Source organism: Pseudorasbora parva, chromosome 4 (genome assembly GCF_024679245.1).
Source record: "Pseudorasbora parva isolate DD20220531a chromosome 4, ASM2467924v1, whole genome shotgun sequence".
Taxonomy (NCBI): Eukaryota; Metazoa; Chordata; class Actinopteri; order Cypriniformes; family Gobionidae; genus Pseudorasbora; species Pseudorasbora parva.
Genome location: NC_090175.1, coordinates 43,902,528 through 43,925,100, shown reverse-complemented (window position 1 = coordinate 43,925,100; position 22,573 = coordinate 43,902,528). Strand labels below are relative to the sequence as shown.

Here is a 22,573-nt window from a genome sequence, read left to right as displayed (position 1 = left end):
AACACACTCAGCTAGTGTATCTAATAATGATAAAACAGCGCTGCGTTATGTATGAATGAAAAAGCGAAAGCGGTCGTCTGCAGAATAATAAAAACTGTGACATCCAGGCATTATCTAGCTATGCATTTTTTTCAAATGCATTTTTTTCAAGCGACCTCTAGCTCTGAAAAATTACATATTTTGGCTTTAAGTGAAATAAAAAAACTGAACAAAGTGCATAAAACAAGACAAGATATTTTCCCTGAAAACTAAAAAGATAGGGTTTTCTTGCATTGTACACAATATTATTTTATAATAATGTGATGTGATGATTTTTTTATCAGTTCCTTTTGACGGGATAAAGAGTGAGGAGAAGTCTGTTAAGCAATCACCCACATCCCCGATTCAAGGAAAATCTCTAGTTATGAAACCTGTATCAGGTCACCGCAGCAGAGCGAGCTCCACACCGTCTAAACCAGTGGCAGGTGAGAGAAACATGAAGTTTTAATCTTATAATCTCACTTACTCTCTCTAACACCCACATTTATTTTCATATATTTCAGTCCACATTCATCTGTCTCTCATCATTTATTATTTACCTATCAAAACTGCCTCAAAGGGAAACTCACTCTCTCGTCGTCAGATCTTTTATAATGATTCATCAGTGGGAAAGCTGATTGCCTGAAACTAATGACACTGCAATTAGCACTTCTTTGATGTTACTTTAGTTGAAAATCACAATCTGATTACTACCATATACCCCTCTTAATAGGTTTTTAAAAAGATTTTAATTCCTTAATTCCTTTCTTTTGTTGTGATAGAAAGAGATTAGATTATATCTTTTAATATGGAAGGTGAAAATATGTCACATCAATCATGCACAAAAATATCCTTAAAACAGCTCATACATTTGCCCTTCAAGCAAAATATATTGAGAGATATTTCAGAAAATATATCTTGGCTATACTGAAAAATGTTATTAATAATATAAAATCAATTCACTGCAAAAAATGCATTTCTTATTTCTTATTTCTAAATATCTTAAAATCCTTACATTAAGAAACAATTACTAAACAAGTAAAAATTATTGTCTTGTTTTGGGGAAAAATTACTCAAAATTAAAGGGGGGGGGGGATCACAGTTTCCACAAAAATATTATGCAGTGCAGGATCTGAAGGATCATGTGACACTGAAGACTTTAATAATAATGCTGAAAATTCAGCTTTACCATCACAGGAATAAATGACATTTTAAAATTTTAAACATTTACGTAACATAGTTATTTTAAATTCCAAGAATATTTCCCCAAACTTTTGACACCACAAAACAAGATAGACATATTCCTTAAACATTTTATTATAGCAGTGCAGCTAAAGATCGCATTTTAGCATTATGTGAGCGTTTAAAGTTGATATTGATTGCCTTGGTAATTGCTTTGAGTGTAAAGATGGTTGTGAAGGTTTTAGCAGGATTCTTTGTGCCCTGCCCTGTCCCACCTTGTCCCTCCCACTGCCGTTAAAAGACGCATGCACATAAAGCCTCCACAGGACATCTGACTATCACTGAAACCTGCCACTGCACAGTCTGTTAACATGAAGTTTGATTTCTTCTGCACTGTTTCAATAGGGCTGAAAGCCCCAGCTGTGACCAGCCATGTGACAGCAAAAACTAACCAGAATGCTTTCCAGCGCAGTGGGTCTGCACGACTTACTCGTTTACCGTCAGTAGCAGGTAAGGAGAGAATTTGATAGTGTTTGTGTGTATTTATTTACATTTTACCATTGCTGTGTTGTCTATAGAATAATAGGATCAGTCTGCACTTATGTGTTTATTCAGTCATTGCACTTTTCTACTTGCCATTCGTTCAGTTATAATCAAAAACCTGCAGTCATGCGTAATCTTGCTGTATTGCAAAGGTGTTGGAAATAGCAAAAATGCTATTTCCTATGTTTTTCTTCTTTTTCGCTTAAAGTTAGCATGAAATGGAAGTTGCCATAGTCTTTTTTTCCTGTTGTGATGTATATCTGAGTGGGACCATCAGGAATTGATAGGATGGTTGTGGTTTGCTGACAGGTTGTCCTGCCTTCATGCCAGTAAACATGTCAGAGAAGTGATGTTGCTGCAAGAGGGAGCAGAATTTTTTTCATTTTTATTTTGTAATGTTAGAATGGAATGTGGCTTTAAACCTTTTTTGCATTTATATTCCTTTAAACCTTATATTCTACATTGGGCAGAATGTGATTTTAGACCTACCCATAAAACTTTTCTCTTTATTTCATTTTACTATTAGACAGGCAACAGCAGGGCTCAACATTAACGCTTGTCTGCTAGTCCAGGACAAGTGGCTTTCTTGAAGAGACAAGTGAAAGATAATTTACTTGCCCTACGGACAAGGGCCTTATTAAAATGCCAATAACAAAAAAATAACTAACAAATCACCAAAATGCAAGAATGATTCTGCATTTATTTAGTGTAAGTTTACATTAACTTAAAAATGTAAAGTTTTTATATTTATAACATGTCATACAGTTAAAACAACATAAAACCAAATGTGGTGTTTTCCTGAATACCATCATGATTGAAAATGACTGATTTCATATGATAGTTACATAAACAATTCATTCAAATTTAGTCACTTACATTTTAGATGCAATATTTAGTGTTTTTGTTCTATTTCAGCAGCAAAAATAGTTCCAAACAAAGATTCCAAGCAACAAAGTTCCAAACAGCAGAACCATAACGCGTCTCACAGCAACAGTGTGTGTTACTAAATGATTCAGTGTTTGAATGAATCGGTTGAATCAAAGATTCAATTACCTATTCGTAAACGACTGCCTCATTCTTGAATGAATCAGTCGTTTGAATGAATCGTTTGAATTGGTTGACTCACTCATTAAGACTCACATGCAGCCACCTAGTTTAGTTAGTGGTTTAGTTTCATATACGTTTCAACATTTCTTTTGTTTATTCAAAAATACAAATATATAAATCCCATAACATTATTTAATGCAGTTGTTATTTTTCATTGTAAAATTGAATTTGATATAGTAATAATGTCTTATTTTAATTGAATGCATAGATCAAATTTAAGAAAATATTATGAAACCTGAAGCATAGCCTATATATTTAATAAGATTAGGGGGAAAATTCCCTTTATAAAAGTAAAAATATCACAAATATGCAGATTTAAAATATGTTATATATGTGGATATATAACTGGAACCATTCTTTACTGTTCTTAAAATCATTCAGGCCAATGGTGGAAAAGTGGCATAGTGTAACTGTGGCACTATTTAAATGTTGTATGTTTAGGCATCCTGGCCAAGGGGGTAATCTAGCACTTAGAAAGCGTTCCACCCATAGGGGCAGCCATTGCTAACCAAGCCATCACCTGCTGTTAGCATCCCATTGACTCCCATTCATTTTTGAGTCACTTTGACAGTGAATAACTTTACCTCTGAGGTGTTTAAAGACTCCTTTTGTCCATTGTTTATTTCTAAAGAAACACGACAAGGCATAAAAGACTCCATTACCTTGTATCTTACACTATCGCCCCGTAGAAGCTGTTTTTGTAAAAATAGGCTAATGATTGCGTCATAACCAACACGACTCTGTCGCACAGTTGAGAAATTACCGTATAGACAGGAGGAGATGCTCAGAAGCAATCTTTAACTGTCTATGAGACAGTCGGGGGGAGTGGAGACATAAAGTCTGATAAAGTCAAGGGAGAAGGATGGGGAGAAGCCCATAGTGAGCCAAAAGCAACAGGACAAAACATTTAAACAACGTGATTTCAGATTTTACTTTCCACAACTACTAGAAGACCTACAGCGGTCAGACAGGCTGCGTGCGTCACATCTACGTCATCAAGCTCAGTCTGAGCCTGCACAGTTTCCTCAGCCATCAGGAAGTGAGTGCTACTAAATGACCTCTCTTTCGGCCGTTGAAGTCTATGGGAACGCTCTGTCCTGTCTGATCCTGACCGATAGGGTCTGTTGGTTAGCAAGGTTTGCTAACTTCACTATTCTGTGGTTTCATTCTCTTTTCTTTTCTCAGTTTAATGCACATTTAACATTGTTTCTGTTGATGGCAGTTTACAAATGTGGACATCACATGTCTGTTCACTAATACTACTAGGGTCAATAGTAGTTAAACTGTAGCTTAAACTGAATAGTCGGGTTCCAGAATAAAAACTACTTTTCAATTTCCATAGGGAAAATGATTTTTAACAATAATAGCCTTACTGCGAGCTACGAGGTTATTAATTGATTAGCATTCGCTTCTGTTGAAGCTTTCAGCCTGCATTATTTCAACTTAGTTTTAAAATAATAATTTTTAATATCAGAATTTGTAGAGAAAAAACTACATTCTTTCCAATGTAAAAAGGAAAAATTGTGTGCACATCCAGTGAAACTTTTGCAGGTGCCAGATTCAATAGATTGAACAATAGATTTACTTTGATTGAAGTTATTTAAACCCATTATGTACACAGACTTTGTATTTTGTCAGATTAAAAAAAAGTTTTGCTTCCAATCAAATTTTGTAATGTTATGATTTATCTCTATGTTGGTTGGCGTGGTCCATGGCTTATAACACATTTTTGAAATGTGAAATGAAATTTTGAAATCCCTACGGGAGAAATGAATAGGAAACATAATTCCGGAACAAACACCGTTGAATTTCAGGAATTGTCAACTTTGTAGTGTGTATGTGGTGCTTTTAGTATTTTGTAATTAAGTTTAATTGTGGGTTTAATTCTCATATTGATTTTTCCTCTTTGTAATCATGTGTGATATATACTGTGCAGTGTAGAACATAAATGCCATAGACATCCTGAGGCCAAAATTCCAGTCACATTCAAAACAAGTTTACCCAACCAATGCACATGTCTTTGTATTTCTGGCCTTTACGTCTTGTTACTTACAAACATCTTGACTTTAACAGAATTTTACCCACAAGCATCACCTCCACCCCTTGACTGTTCCTAATTCACGTTGCTCTGGCCGTGCAGCTGTTGGACTTTAGTGATGAATACGGAAGCACAATAGTGTCAGAACACAGCCGTTCATGTGCTGCCTGACGTCTCTCTATTCAGCAGTGTCACTCATCAGTATTCTGAGCCGCTTGTTTCTCTCTCACTCTCCTTCTCTCTGTTTTTTTCTTTATCCAACAAAGGCATCCATTCAGGAAGCCTGCTGCTTGGAAGATCCATAAACGTTAAAAAGATGTCTAAGAGAAGGCACCAAAAAAAGGGAGGAAAGAGTGAGAGAAGAGGCATTAAAAGAAAGATGGCACGAGGCAAGATTAGGGGCTAATAAGGACTATGGCTATGAAATATGAGAAATGAAATATGCCTAGAAATAATTCTAGGGATGTAGGCTTTGAGCGATAAATAAATTTAATACAATGAATTAAAGAAATAGTTCACCAAAACAATATTATTATTATTATTATTATTATTATTATTATTTTTATTTATTTATTTATTTATTTATTTATTTATTTTTTTTTAATTTATTTTTTATTTTTTTATGCCCATAAAATGAAAGTTACCAACATAGGACTTTCATTGTGAAATTCTGTTAAAGTCATTTAGATTATCCTTAAAACAATCTGAATATATCTTGATAAGTATACTTAAATTCTTACCTCTGTTTTAATCATAAAACTGATCAAATTTTGTAACATTTAAAACATTTAAAGGTAGGTTAGGTGATTTTTGGACAGGCTAGCAATAGTGAGCTAGCCTTTCAAAACACTCTCCAAAGCCACGCCTCCTTCAAAAGACATGATACAGCATTAAACTACCTCACATCTCAAAGCACATAACATTATAATAATAATGAACATAAACAACGTAAAGAGCACTGACTTGTACCACCTGACTGATGCAGATTCATTTTGGCATTGATAGTGTTGCCATTGAAACAAGAATTTGAGTCACTTGGTGATTGACATCTATCTCTACATAGCATGGTATCATAGCATAGGTAAAAAGTAAAACTCGGCGCAGTAAAAAGTAACTGAAAATCCTTCCTCACATCTACCCCGCCCCAAGTGCTATTCCCCTATACATTATAGTTCTCCTTTTTTAACCTGCTTAGAAAAGCACCACGTTTTATTTTATGTCACCATACTTGGTTGTTCAGCTATTCGTGTAACTGTATTTAAATAGGGGAAATGTGGAGATGTTTGGTGGCTTCTAACTTGATCTCTGTTTGGTACCATTGTGAATGAACTGGGCTTAGTGGGCTAAGCTAAATGCTATCAGATCGTCACCGTGCGTCAGAGCAATTAAGTGAATGCACTGAGACGAGAGAGGTCTGTATCAACTCGTCTTAGTTAAGGGAATAACATAGTTTAATATGAAAAAGCGGTGGAGTATCCCTTTAAAACAAGAAAACACTTCTTCTTTTTTTTAAATAAGACATCAAGATTTAATTTAGATTATATATATATAATACAATATAATTTTGCTTCTCAAATACATGATGTTTAGATGTTTTATAAATCAATAAAAATGAATATAAATACTGATGAAATAAATACTGATGAAGTTTTTTTTTTGCTGTGTAATTGTAAATCGCAATCTATAATCTTCAACTGTATCATCTTCTATCATCATACCCATACCGTAGCCAAGAGAGAGGAGTGAGAGAACGACATTATTCATAAACCGCCTACTCCTCGCTCTGTGCTCACTCCCTCCCTCCCTTCCCTCTTACATTGCCTCTCTCCCTCCATCCCCCCTTCTGAGTGCATGAGCGTGTGTGAGTTGAAATACAGAGAGCTTGGCTTTGTGTGTGTGTGTGTGTGTTTGTGTGTGTGTGTGTGCATGTGGAACACACATAAAGGATTAGCGTGTGCACGTTTGCGCGGAAGAGAGAGAGAGAGGCAGAATATATGAGACTCTGGCTGGTTCAGCATCCAAGAGGATACCGCTGAACAGAGCGGCCGTTCCCACAAGAGCTGCGCGTCATTCCCAATCCAATCTTCATCGTCACCTTCTGTTTCTGTAGGTGTCATTCTTTAATATTCTTGATTTTTTTGGGAAATTTTGTGATTTTTTAAAATAGCAAAATTATATTTTTCCTTCTTTTTCACTTAAATTGTTCATTTGACTTCCCTCCTCACCTTAAGAACACTTTTGCACTGGAATGTGACAAATCCTTTTTTTTTTTTTCTTTAGTGAACATTTCGTTTTTATTATTTATTTTCTTCTTTTCTTTTTTTCATTTGATTCAGCCGAGAAATTTCTTGATTTTTTCCCCCTATATTTTTGTGGAGGATTTACTCTCCTCCAGTTGGACGTCGAAGGTCATGTTATGGTCTCCGAGACTTTCGCTATCAAACTTCCACGTGAAGCTCACGGCTAAAGGACTATTCCGCAATCTCCAGCTACTGCCAGGATGCAAAAAGACCACGGTGGTCTTCCATGCAGGTTGGAGAACGACTCCTCTCCCTTCCTCCATCTCTCAATCTTTCCCATCATCTCTCACTCACCATACGCCCCTTCCCCCCTCCCATATTTCTCCTTTTAACACCCGTCTCTCCATAGTTACCGTTGTTCCATCCGTGCTTTGAGGAGCGTGTGGCAGCCTTCACCATTGTTTCTTTTTACAGAAGATGCTTACAAAGAAGCGTGTGTGTTTGTGTGTGTAATTTAGTGAAAGGCCCAGTCGCGTGATCTTTAGTGGAGTGATGTCTGTGCCAGAGTGCATCATGTGCAGTGCCATAAATAGAAACTGCTTGCTGTGCTATGACTGCATTCTGATATTCATACGTAAACATCATATATTGAAGCGTTTATATAAGTGAAGAGAACAGTATTGATTTTTGGGCTGGGGGTATATAAATCACAGATTAATGCAATAGTGTGTGTATCAAGACAGTAAGGGCTGAGCTGATTGCTATGTTTGTTTCTGTGTTTTCAGATACAGATTTAAGGTATTATAACTGAATTTCACCTCGTCCTAACCAAAATTTTCCACCGCCCTCCTTCTTTCTGTGTCAAATGAAATTTAGGTTAGGGTTCATGTAAGGATGCTCTCTCTCTCTCTCTCTCTCTCTCTCTCTCTCTCTCTCTCTCTCTCTCTCTCTCTCTCTCTCTCTCTCTCTCTCTCTCTCTCTCTCTCTCTCTGAACATGTTGGATAATTTCAGTCATAAAGGTTAATATTGTATGAATTTCTCAAAATGTAGTTCAGTTTCCTTGCTGATATCTGTCTTTTTGATTATCTCAACACTTAAAGGGATAGGTCACCCAAAAAAAAAAAAAAAATCATTGTGTACATATACCAAACCTGTATTAATTTTTTTCTTCTTCTGTTGAACACAAGAGAAGATATGTTAAAGAATGTTGGTAACCAGACAGTTAAATGGAAGTCTTGTTTGGGTGTCTTTTTCATTTTTGGGTGAACAGTTCATTTAAAAGTACTGACCTAATAAAAAATATTTTTATTTTTCTTAATCATCTCTCTGAAAAAGGTTTTGGAAACTAAAGCTATATAATTCTAACAATACATAATCTCCAGTGCTCTTATATAATTTTCAAAAGATGTGCTTAAATCTCATGACAAATTTTATAACAAAACCTAATGAAAGAACTATATACACTGTGTGTGTGTGTGCGTGTGTGCGTGCATGCGTGCGTGCGTGCGTGCGTGCGTGTGCGCGTGCGTGTGTGTGTGTGTGTCTATATATATATATATATATAGCAGTCGACAGGCTTCACCCCGGTGGAGGACAGTGGAAAATTCCAGAATATGTTTGAACATATACACTCAGAGTGCAGCATCTCCTCATGGTTGTCTCCATAGAAACTAGCATGCTGGATCATGCAGTGCTGTTATTAACAGACCTGATGTATGTGGCCTGAACTGCTCTGAGTGAGTGTGTGAGAGCATCAGGAGAGAGAACAGTTTGTACATGCCGAACGCTTCTGTACACAGTGCACGTGATATTGCTTCAAACTAATCTTTATCTGAGAACACAGCCTCTCTAATCAAACCAAATGCTTTACAAACCCAGATTTTAGGGATGTAATGTTGTGTGTATGTGTGTGTGTTTGTGCATGCCAAATGCATGAGAACACAGTGCACTCAAATTGGGCCACCAAACTCGGACATTCATTACAGCCTCTTTTTAATCTATTTATTCATCTGGATTTGATGGCATGCTTTGAACTTGTAGTTTTCATCCCTTATCATGTGATTTAATCTAAACACTACCAATGGCCTCATTCTTGTAATTCCAATCCAGATTATTTCCCTGGACCGACTTTCTCATTATGTACAGTACATATCTCAGTAGCATTCTTGTGTGTGCGTGAAGGAACTGCCTCTGTGAATTAAATGGCTTATAATTTTTGCCTGCATCTGAAAAAAATATCCCTTCGATTTTACAGGTAGTTATATATAAGGACTAGAATATAGAGATTTGGAGGTCGGTGCTTCTGATTTCATGTGGCAATAAGCAACCACCTAGCAGCACCCTAGCAAACACCCACTCACAAGACTTTAGCAATTCATGACACTGTTCTCATGTTGGGGGGTTTTGGCGGGAAAATAGGAAATCCCAGGCCCTTAATATCCAAAGATCCACAGAAAATCTAAATGAATGCATGTTTGCGTGTGTGTGTAATCACACTTATCCTCTTCAAATATTCCCTTTGACTTTCCAGTGAGCCATACCCCTTGCTTACCCCAACTCTAATCTTTAATAATGTATAAATAATCAAACTCATTTTGAACGAGGTTGTGATTATGGTGGTATGTCATTCTACCACAGGCCCTGGATGTCGCTCTCTCTGTCCAGCAGACTGGCCACGTTCTGTCTGTCTTTCCAGCCATGCTCAGATAGGTAATCTCACCAAACTGTCACAACAGATCTGATTTAGTCAACTTCTAGTCTTTTAGACTGGAAATTGGTGGTCAAAATCTCCTCAATCAGTTGTTTAGTGCTAGGCAAGCATAGTATGGTAAAATGTTGCCATAAGGATACATTAAAAGTTTTGTTTTTGTTTGTTTTTTGTTTTTGTTGTAAAATCATTATTTAATATGACTGAATAAACCAACACAATGAATTCACTGTTTCCATCTACCATTTTTATATACGGTATATATATTTTTTTTATACAAACAAATCTGTTCTTTTCAATGCTGTTATTAAGAAATGTCTGTTCATCAAAGAATCTTGAAAAATGCATTACAATTTCCACATATTAAGCAACACAATTGTTTTCAACATTGTTAATACGTTTCTTGGGCAGCGATTTTTGAAGGATCATTTGAGACTAAAGACTGAAGAAATGGCAGCTGAAAACAATAATAAATGACATATTAAAAATATATATAGAATATTTAAATATTTTTAATGAAATAAATGCTGCCTTGCTTTAAAACTTTAACATTAAAAAATAGCTGTATATCTATTCTCTAGATATGGCTGTCAATTTGTTTTGGAGAAGATGTGCTGTAATGTGTTTGAATGTGTCTCCTCTTGAATGTGTGGCACTGTTTCTGTATAAGCAAGATAATTCTTTCCATTAAGCAAAATGCTGAAACGTTTATTCAGGCTTTCCTTGAGAACGGGTGCATAATTTCCTCATCTGCCTTCCAGTAATTATGTGGAAGAGTGGAAGCCTTTTTTTTCTGTGGAGGCCTTGTGGTTTGCTGGTTGTGTGTGTGTGTGTGTGTGTGTGTGTGTGTGTGTGTGTGTGTGTGTGTGTGTGTGTGTGTGTGTGTGTGTGTGTGTGCGTGTGTGTGTGTGTGTGTGTGTGTGTGTGTGTGTGTGTGTGTGTGTGTGTGTGTGTTGAATAATCTTGCAGTGTAATGAAAAGAGGATTGTTAGAAACAACAACATCAAAGGAACACCACTCTGTCTGTTAGCATAACCATGAACATATCCGACCTGGGTGTGGACACGCTTGACGGAGCATGTGTTTGGACGCCTGTGGTAAAGTCCTACTCTGTGTGTATGTGTGTGGTAGCTAGTTACGGTCTGTCTCCAGTGGAGTGTTTGGGGGACAGCAATCACAGCGTGTCTCCTATCACAGTAGACCATCATAAACGCTTATTATGAGGCCTAGACTGCACACTGATTACACGGTACTCATGGACTTATCCTGTTCACACACACTTACAAAGAGAGACTCTGATTGTACGTGCACTAGCCCCAATTTCACACGGAGTAATGATGCTATTTTTTGAGTTTCTTTGTGATCTAGTCAAGATTTGATTGTACACTGAAGTTTATGCGCACTGCTGTGTTTGTGTGAGGGAATCACACAAAAACATAAAAAAAGGCTATTGTGGATTCTTCCGAGAAAACTAGATACCATGACAAATGTGACAATCATACAGTATGTTTATATTACCATCTGATACCTCAATACTGTCACTGTACAGATTTTTTAGTTGTTTTGAGGACAAAATGTATCTCTGTACCACAATGATGCCTGTGGTAGCAGAGTATCTGAGGTCAGCAGTGATGCGATCAGAGCTGATGACACAGTTCTTTGGGGATTCAGATTGTGCAGATGTGGTCATGTGACCACAGGCAAGGGCACTTTTTAACATGATGCCACTGGTTTACAGTTGTTTAAGGACATTACAGTTACCTGAAAGTACATATCCCCTCACATCACACTGAGCCAGAAAAGGACTGCAGCAATTTCACTATTTCAAGCCATGCATTTAAATAATGTAACAGTGATCTCTGCATTATACATCACATTTGGGTTTGGACTGTCAGATTTAGAAAGAAATGTGTTGTACTGTGTATTAAAAAGAAAGATAGGAAGCATTTTAATGATAAAAAGAATAGAATTTGTATTTATTTAATACACAAACTGCCTACTGAGTGTTTTAATTATTTAGTTTTAGTTTAGCAACTACTGAATTGTGTCTGTGTAATTACTACAGGCAGTTGATATATTACTATATTGACACCTTCCTTTCACAAAAAGAATGATATATCAATTGTTGATGATTTGTTGTGTGACAAAATGCACATACAAGAAGCTATGTGATCAGAATCTGAGGGTCAACTAAACCCTCAGTTTTGAGTATCTGCCAACAGGGGGCATCCGAGAGTCTGTGATTCATGGAAGGTAGTTTAAATGGATAGTCCACTTAAAGGTGGAGTAAGTGCTTTCTGGTAACTGTTGTTGATATTTTAAATCACCAAAACAAACACGCCCTCTAAGGGGTCTTGCCCCTATTTTGATAGTTCCGCCCCACACATACGTAACCCAGGCAACGACTACAGCAGAATCTCTGTTTTACTTATCCAGGTCGAATATTCAATGAAAAAGTCACTCTTATCGAGTCCAACTAACTACATATTACAAATATGACTGAATAAGGATTATATAGATCATGAAAAGAGGAAACAAACATATATTAGGAGTATAGTATCTTACTTGTTGGACTCGGTGAGGAGATTTAGATGCTCCATATGGTGTGGAAATGAACGGGTTTCAAGCAAAAGCCAGCATATATTAGTTCTCGGCCAATGTCCGCCATGTGTTTTGTGTGTATTAAATAATGACGTGCACTGAGCCTCTCTTCTCGCCATCAATAGTAGACACGCCCCTTACCTGCTGATTGGCTGCAAGTTTGTTATTGGACTCGGCCTGAGTCCTTTTTGGAAAACAGTTTTGAAATAACACTTACCCCACCTTTAAAGATGAGAATTATGTCTTTATTTACTCAAACCAGTTGTCATTCCAAACATATTTGGCTTTTTAATTTTGTATTCATTTCATGAAACACAAAAAGAGAAGTTTAGCAGAATGTTGATGCTGCTACTTTCTGCTAGTACTTTTTGGGGTATGGGGATGTTCCATAAAACATCATAAGAGTAAAGCTCTTACACTATATTCAGCTATATTTATTATTGAGCTATACAAGTGTTCTAAAGCCATGCAACAGATTTGTGTGAGAAAGAAGAGGTAACACTTTTTTCCTGAAGGTTTACTTTAGACATTCTACTAACTTTTCAACTACATGTCAACTAACTCGAACCCTAACCTAACAGTAACACTCTACTACAGTTTACTAATACTCTACTAATGTAGGTGCAAAGTTACCTATAGTTAGTAGTAAGTAGACCATCAAAATAGAGTGTAACTTAAGATACAATTTTCATCTTTGAGTGAACTGTTCCTTTAAGACCGGCTGTCAAATCAGTCTACATGGAAATCAGAGTAATATTCAATTGTAGCATTCACTGCTTCTATGTGTTTCTTGTGGTTACTTGGCAGATTTGTGTGTGGAATATTTTATGGTTGCTGTGTAAATATAGATTACATTTAAACAAGGAACATCCAAATTACAGTTCTTGTTAAATGTCATACCTACAGTAGTCTTGGGAGTTTGAGAGAAAAATACCACAATTATGGACACACATATCCAGCCCTCATCTGCTTAATCCTCATGTTAAATGTGCACTGTGCACATTTTAGCGACATCTAGTGGTGAAGCCTAGCACCCATCACTCACCCATCCCTATTGAAGCACATAGAGAAGCTACAGTGAGATATGGGGGTATTATAGTCCCCCATATCTTTGTATATATTTGTGAATCTTATTCATTTTTGTGAAACTCCTGCATATATTTGTGGATCTCATTCTATTGATTTGTGAAATTATTTATTTTTTGTGAATCGCTTTACGTTTATTTGTGGATAACAATATATTTGTTTGGAATAATGCAACAATAATACCCCCATTCAAAGATGTCATCATCGGAAAGAAGAGAGTGACTAGCGCTCTGTAGAGCAGTTTGATATATGGATTTCTATGTGACTAATATGCATATTTTAACCAGCAGTCCCAGCAAACAGGATAAATAAATACTTTTTTCTACATTTTAGAGGTATTCATTGTAAATTCTGATTGTATTATTTATCAGTATGCAATTTGAATATTATTATAAACTTTTAATGATTGGTGTAGATGGTATATTGATTGTTTTGTGCACAGAGAAATCTGTGAATCAGTATTCTTCAAAGATTATGGGATGGGAAACCTTACTTTGACTTCAGTTAGCCTGTAGAAGATGGGACTAAAATGCACTCTCAACACAAGCACACATACTGAGAGAGAGAGAGAGAGAGAGAGAGAGAGAGAGAGAGAGAGAGAGAGAGAGAGAGAGAGAGAGAGAGAGAGAAATTGAGAGAGAGAGAAATTGAGAGAGAGAGAGAGATAGATATTTCTATCTAATGCACTCTTAATGTGCTCTCTGGACCTTAGTGCATTATCATTAAGATTCAGTCCCAGCATGCACTAGGGCTTATTTTTTTCAGGATCAACTCAAGAGAGGGCGTATGATGTTTGTGTGACTGAGTTTGTTGCTTAAAGCTTTTGTTGCTGAGCTTTTGTTGATTTATTTCTTATGATATCGTTTAAGTATCTTAATGTTCTTCTAGTGTGTGTGGATGTGTATGCGTTTTCTTTTTCTTGATTATTTTGTGCCTTGAATCGAGGAGTATATGTGATTCTGGACTGTGAAATCATGCTGAATGTAATGACCGCACTGAACATGTGCTCTTTTACAGTGGACAAGAGCTCCAAAGGGCCAAAAGCTGCTGGGCCAACAGCTGGACGGACACAGCAGCACAGTCCAGCAAGTCAAGGAGGACCGACGGAGGAAGAGGAAGAGAGAGATCTTCGTTTTCAAAATGAGAAGAAGAGTCAATGCATCCTGCACCTCCGTAAACTCATCGTCAACGGCAATCGGCGCCTGGAGGCTCTCGCCTTGGTCGTGCAGCAAGTCTTCAGCGAGGTTGGAGAGCTTTACTGAATAATATTTTCTCTCTTTCTTTCTGTCTATATATTCCTCTATGCAGGTATTCTCCCCATTCATTTTCTATTTTACTTCATTGAAGTGATTATTGCACATTAGTGGCCTGTTGACTTGTAGATGGTTTATGAGCAGAGAGCTGCATAAAATGGGGTTTTATATGGGACTAAAGCATTGTGTGATAAAGCATTAATTTTAGGTAATTTAACTTAAGTCTTCTTTAGACTTTTAAAATCATCTTTAGTAGTACTGTAAATTGTGACTAGTTGTGTTTAAGAATGAGATTTGGCATATTCAAATAAAATATATTTTATTTAATCATCAGTAAATATATCTGAAAATACATCTTTATGTGATATATAAATTATTTTGTTACAGTATAAATATCTTTACTTTCACTTTTGATCAATTCAATGCACCATTGCTGAATAAACGATTACTTTATTTCAGGAAAAAAAATTAAATATCTTACTGACCCCAAACTTTTGAACCATGGTGAATGTGAAACATCATTATATGATGATTATTCAAATTATCTTATTCATCTTTTCTATTAGTCTGATTTTAATTGCAGATATCTTTTATTTCATCCTTTCAAACTGTAATTGGGTCAACTGCAATCATAAACATCTGAAAAGTAATTATGGATTATCAAATGTTATAAGAACTTGTCTATAGTGAATGTCTATAGAAGAACTATAGTGTATGTTTGTTTTGTCTAGAAAACAGAAGTAGGAAACGTTTTATATGGTGGTACCATTACCAGCATTTCCAGGTGTGTTGGAACTGAGAGGGGATGTTGGGGGATGTTCTCTCAAATTCACTCTAGATGTCATGGATGATTTGGGTTAGTCAATAAACCAAGTTGGACCTGAGCCTATCATGTGATCTGTTTGCAACCCACCGAAAACACAGGTTCCTCTATTCGTTCATGCTCATCGCCATCAGACCCACACATGGGCCTCTTCAGCTAGATGTCGCACTTGTGCATTGATCTTCCTCCTTTAAATGATACCTTACCCTCAGCCATTATTCTGTAAACGGAATGTGTCTGTGTAGCTGTGATAGCGACTTCAACCAGCACAATAGACGCCACACAAGCTGAAGCTGAAGTCTTATTCGGGTCTCTTTGACTAAATGTCAGCCATCAAACTCTAAGTATAGGGCCTGGCATGATTAAATATCTGGGAGTGTCTGTAAAAGCCCTTTATTTTGTGATTGGCTGTATCCTGGATACAAAACTGTCACGGTGCTAAATCTCCATTTGCTTTCTTTCGGTTTGCAAATATTTGCAGATCAAAAGAGGTTGTCAATCACTAGGTGTTACTAAGTATTTAAGGGTTCTCGTTGGTCTGAATGCATCATATAGCCATGAGGTAAACACTCTACAAAACAATAGCAGAATAGGACTAGAGTTGAAAAGATCAGAATCATTCTCTATGGGTGTCTCAAAAATTATAATTAAAACTGAAAATACAACTAACCGTTTAATTCAGTCTTTTTTTTAAATGTTAAGCCTCGGGTATTTAGCTTGCCAAACCAGTAAAACGTAATAATGAATCACCCGCATTGACACATCTTTGCCACACTGCTAATGATTCATTGAAAGCCCTTTTAACGTATTTTTTAACATCTTAGTTGTGAGTTTCTCAGATGTTTGTGACCTTTTTTTTTTAAAGGAAATTTAAATGGGGAAAGCTACAGTTAGTCTTGAATATATCCAATTGTAGAATCAGCTTTGATCAGTCTGAAACTTAACTGTAGTAAACTTAGAAGAAAAGTGTGAAATTGAAGTCTACTGTTGGTTTGATTGGCATGTAGTAACACCCCACTGTTTTGCATTTATTTTTTTTATTTTTTTGACAGAGTAGGAATGAGCGTAATCCCGCCCTCAGGGGCCCTGAGGCAGAACTGCTGGCAATAAAGTCATCTAGACATACAGTGCAATGCTCTATTGAATCAATACCGCACTCTCTGATGTTTGAGGATCTGACCCTTTTACTGTATTTCCTGCATGGCTAGCAGATTTTTAGTCCGGAGAGATCAAAGTGAGCAAGCATATAACATCCACTCAAAAGGATCTAATATTCAACAATAATTTTTTATCCAATTTTATCAATCTACAACTGATTGGATCATGAAAAGTGCAAACTTTTCACAAAAGGGCCGGTGCAGATAATGGCTGGAGAAATAAGGCCTGCTGATGGCAGCCAAAAAAGTTTTGAGGTGGAGCAACGTATAATTATTTTGTTGAAAGATTATGACAACAATTTTTTTTTTCTTTGAAATAATGTGCACAAAAAAATCATGCACAAGGCCAGAAACATGTATTAAAAAAAGTGAATAGGGTCGATTTTGATTTTGTGTTGACTTTAAACTTACTCTAATCTTTCTGAACCATCTATAGGTAAACACTTTTAGCTAGGTTTAAAGTAGGGGACTTATGTAGGCTTATGTGTGCTAATGTTAGTGTAACTATGTTAATAGGTTACTCAATGTGCACCCCACACCCAGTCTAGTAATCTTGACCCCAGGCGTACAATTACACCAAGAAACTCACAAATTCTTTCTTTATTTCTTAAGTCAGACCTTTTTTTTCATCTCATTCTGCAGCACTCTATATATAATGGAAATGTGTTATCTTATCTCCTTATCTCTCAGTATTAGCAAGTTCTTCTTATCCAAACAAGAAAAAAAAAAAAACATCAAGGATACTTCACAGATTTTGCACTTCAACTCCAAGAAACCCCACATACACTCACACACTGTCTAGGAAACACACAAATCTTTCACTTTCTTTCTACTCATAAAAAAAGAGACTTTAGGGAAATTTGACAGTTTTAGCACTTGTGTCACCCACAGTGATTGATAGTGAGCACAGAGGAGGTGAGATGTTGCTGTGAGGAATGCACCAGCTGCTACTGAGTCCCAGGGGGGCGGGACTTAGGGAAGGGGCGTGGTATATTTTCACACCTCACAGCTGTTTGGCTGATAACAGTAGAGCAATGTTTCTCTGTACACGCCCACCCCTTTTACATTATACCGTATTTAACAGAATATAGTTAGTGGAAAATATAAAAAGTGGAAAATGACACTGAAATATCCACTGAAATGTAAAACTTTAAAAAAATATATATTTTTATAAAATAATACTAAAAAACATAAAAAAGCAATCAAGCACATGCTAATAGGTTATTTTCATGTGTTTGAACTGCCATCAACTATTGCATTTGGATTTGATTAAAATCTGGTTTTGCAAGTTATTACTTATTACTGATCCTTCATATATATTATACTTGAACTGAACAGCTTTGCAGACCTGTAGCCTTCTGCCATGTAACGGTTCCCATGTTGACCATAATGTTATATAAACTCCAATGCACCAAGCGCAATCTCATTTATAGAACAGTCATGTTATGTAACTCTGATATCACCTTTTTGGACTTACTTCTTTCCATGTAGTCTCGCAAAATGTGATTCATCTATTACTTTTGCTCTCAGTTTATCACTAAGGACCAATCAAATTGCTTGCCCATAAAAAACTTCTTTAAAAATGGTTTTCTTTATAACCACACAACTGACTTTCCACCTACTCGCTCTTCATACATTCATCTTTCCATTTTTTCTGATCTGAGTTTCCGCTCCCTCTCTCTTAGGAGGAATACGGGGGCAGGTCAGTGGAAGGGAGGGAAGGGTTTCTAATGCAGCGTGCCTGGAGACTGATGCTGACAGACCAGTTTTTAGCGTAGAGAAGGAGGAAAGTAGTTGAAGATTGTTGGGTTTTCGGGGAGAGGAGAGGGAAGGAGGAGAAGATGGGCTCCTCCGGGAGCAAACCTGGCTTAAAGAAACTTCCTGGCTCCAAGAAGAATGAAAAGGTGTAGTCTACCTCTCCATTTTGAGTGGTTATTTTGCAACTATTGGTATTGGTAGATTTAGTAGTTGCTACTCTGTTTCTCAGTAACGTGTGTGGGCTTTTTTGATCCTTAACAGCAGAAGCATTGTTAGGTGATTGATGATTCGTGATGGCATGACATTCTGAGTTGTGTATCATGTGTTGCACATCTGTGATTAGGTTTGGAGTTAGTTTTGGAGTTTGTTATCAAATTATATTAGCTTTCAAAACTGTATAGTACACAATCATGTGTTTGCATTTCCCTGAGGTGTTAAGAGTCTGTAGAAAGTGTTCTTTGTGTGTTTTCTCCATACAGAGATGTAAACTTCTGTCCTCTTATCTTAAGCCATGAACCCGAGTGTATTGCGAATATAGCCAAAGTAACCATAACATGAAGTTTGACTGCAGTATGGACGTGAGATTTGTGTGTCAGGATGTTCTGTTAAGTTTGCCTGTCACATGTTGAGCAGTCTTTGACAGTCTTTATCACAGAACAAACATAGTAATCTCTCCCAGGACGTGTGATCTTCGGCTACGTAGAGGTTACTGTTACATTAACCATCGCTAGAGCAAAGACACACACACATGCGTCTTTCCTGAAACATTTAAATCGGCCTCACACTGACCCTTGATCATGCATGCTGATAAGAAACTGATTGAGATGGTTCTCATCCAACAACAACAGCCCATTCTGCAAATACTGACAGTGTCTAGCTGAGAGCCACATCTAATGCATGATATCATTGCAAAGGCTTGGGGATTGAAGCATGTTTAAACATAGTCTAAGGGTGAGTGTTTATTCTGTGTGTAAAATTAATTAAAAAAAAGTGTTGGCTCTTTAAAGCATCTATGGGGATGAATTGTAGCACATTTCAGTGAGTGACCTGCAGCTGCAGTTGATCTCAATTTTTGGACGACTGGTGGTCTGTGAAGGATTCCTAGTGGTTGTATTTAATGTTATTTCCAAATAAATAAAGGAATTATAATAGTCAAGATAATGCAAGTTTAGACAAAAACAGACAAATAATAGACTGACTTTAAACAATCAATGGATTAAAAAATTAAGTTAGCGTTAGTTTGTAATTTTAAATGTTAATTTGTATTTGACAAACAATTGGCTCATTTAAGTGAATTTGCTATAAGCACAGCATTAGTTAATTATAATCAAAAAGAATTGGCAAAAATTAGGGTATTTGGTGGGACATCAGTGTTATTCTAATATTATTTATATACTAATTATGTATATTACTATTAATACTAATTATTTTTACTATATTATTATAGTGTTTATCAGTGAATTTTTTTTTAAATTAAAATTTAAGTGTAAGGTTTAGTAATTGTGTTGTGCTTTTTGTATGTATTTATCTTTATTTATTTATTTTTATTATTTATTTTTTTCATTGATTTTTTTCATTTTAGTACTCCAGCTCAAACACATTTTATTACTTCTACTTACTGGTTTTTCTTGTAATATTTTATTTTATTTAAGCTTTAGTTAAATTAACACCCTCATTGTTTATATATATATATATATATATATATATATATATATATATATATATATATATATATATATATATATATATATATATATATATATATATATATATATATATATATATACATATATATATATATATATATATATACACACACAAAAAACAAAAGCTGTTCCTTAGATTTGGTTTGTTAGGTCAGATCTGCCACATAAACAAGTTTTAAGAAATATTGGAATAAGATGTACTTCTAAAAACATTATACAGATTGAATTACACAAAACTTATTTTATATTTCTATGACTATTTTTTATAATTATTCATATTTTTAAAAAAAAATTAAGCATTTTTTTCTTCATTTATTAAACTACATGGAATATCCTTTCAAATGTATATTATACATTAATTTTTTTATTCCGTTGTATTTTATGTTTATTTTATTCTATATTTTTAAGTCAAAAATCTTTGTCATACACTTTATTGTCAGCTATGCTTTTTTTCAATTTTCTTGATTTTGAATGACTGTTTTCCGTTTTTGTTTTTGTCATTTGTTGCAGCGTGAGGTGGCGATCAAACAGAGGGAAGAACTTTCCATCCAACTCAACAACCTGCAAGAGCAACTGGGTAAGCAACACACGTCCACTCAAATACACAGAGGCTTTGTTTCTGTGTCCATTCTCAAAGCTCACAGAACGCAAGCTTTCATCTTGGTTAGATAACTGTCATTTAGCAGGTGCTTTTATTCAAAGTGACTTGGAGAGCACTAATTGTAGGGAAAGTCTCTGTGAGAAACTTTGGGATAACTGCCTTGCTCAAGGGCACAATCCTGATAAAACAGGGCTGAGTGAGTGTCTAGTTTCGGGATCACACCTACTTGAGATTGCAGAATGTAGTCTTGATATTGGGCTCTTTTTGGCTAAGCCCTGGCCCCTGGCATTGTGGCAGCAAGCATCACTCAGCTTTTCTTTAGAAAATGTTAAATTCTTGTAATCTATGGTAAATATTATCATCAACACCATTTAACATGTGTATGAGGCTTTACTGCCCTCGAGTGATTAGACATATTTGTTGTTCGATGATGTTCCTACATTCCGGAGTGAGGCTGTTTCATGTTTTATCCTGTTATATGCCCTTCTGATGAGTGTAGGATTGATGAAACTGTACAGCTCAGTGTTTGGGAATTATGAAACCGATATGATCAACCACGTGGCAATTACACTTCACTTTTATTACACCCTGTAGACATCTGGCAGCTTTTCACTGTGTTTGGAATCTGTGTATTTATTTGTATTTGTTAGCAACAAAATATGACTCCTCGATGCATTTGTACCTTGAACTCAAATACATACACATTCTTGGCAAGCCCGGACACACACATTTCTAATGCCGTAGAATGTTAAGGATGTGCTGCTTGTAATGTTTAATTAGTCTGGCCTTATGCACTGTCATGGCCTTTGGCTTCAGGACAAGTGTGAAGGATGTGTGTGGTGTATGAGGAATGTTTCACTCACACTTGCTTCTGGATGCAAGTCTGAAGGTGCAGTTGGCCAAATGACACTCTGCTCCTAAAGTTCACAGCCCTTTACCTCACAGAATTCAAAGAAATATTTGAGGCTTTATCATGAGGCTTCAAAATCATATGCTAACACATGCACGCTAGACTTAAATGTCGCCGCACTGTCCGCAGACCTTTTAAATTTACTTTTGGTTCAATCTTTTAGAATATCATTCTTATCCCAGTAGATTCTAAATTTCAATCTGGACTTTACTCAATATGTAGGGAATTAGGTAGGCCTACGCTATCATTTAAAAGTTTGGTATTGGTGACATTAAGACTTTTAAAATTGAAAACTTCGGGGGGAAAAAAGAAAAAGTCTGCTCACCAAGTCTGCATTTATTTGATCAGTAAAACAGTAATATTAATATTATAAATATTATTAAAATTTAAAATAAACTATTATATATATATATATATATATATATATATATATATATATATATATATATATATATATATATATATATATAAAATGTATTCCTTACTGTCTCTTTTTGATCCATTTAAATAGCTGAATCAGCTATACAGACCTTCTAAATGTCATTTTTGGTGTAAATGTATTAGTGGTTTGGTTACAAATCTTTCTAGACTCGATTAAATTTGAGATTTTTTACATTTAAAATGTAGTTTTTCTCAGTAAAATCTAGAATAGAATTCATATTTCTTACAGGAGTCTATTCTGGATTTCTATTCTGGGGTCTCTTTAAAGAATGGAACCATCAGAACATTCTAGATTCAGTTCAACTTAATTTTGCAGTACAATAGCCAGTACAATCTAGATATAGAATAGAATCTAGAATGTACTGATGGTTTCTAGAATCTGTTTCCATATTTATTGTCAA

At 35.8% G+C, this 22,573-nt stretch overlaps 1 protein-coding gene across 3 annotated transcripts in view; it reads left to right on the top strand.

Annotated features, from left to right (window-relative positions):
• Positions 1-22,573, top strand: part of mtus1b (microtubule associated tumor suppressor 1b) — a 59,003-nt gene that overhangs the window by 31,922 nt on the left and 4,508 nt on the right. For all 3 annotated transcript variants that reach the window (XM_067441912.1, XM_067441913.1, XM_067441911.1), the window contains 4 exons: positions 324-464; positions 1,606-1,710; positions 14,541-14,767; positions 20,731-20,797. In XM_067441912.1, the coding sequence (XP_067298013.1) occupies positions 324-464; positions 1,606-1,710; positions 14,541-14,767; positions 20,731-20,797 (540 nt within the window). The remainder of the gene's footprint in view (positions 1-323; positions 465-1,605; positions 1,711-14,540; positions 14,768-20,730; positions 20,798-22,573) is intronic.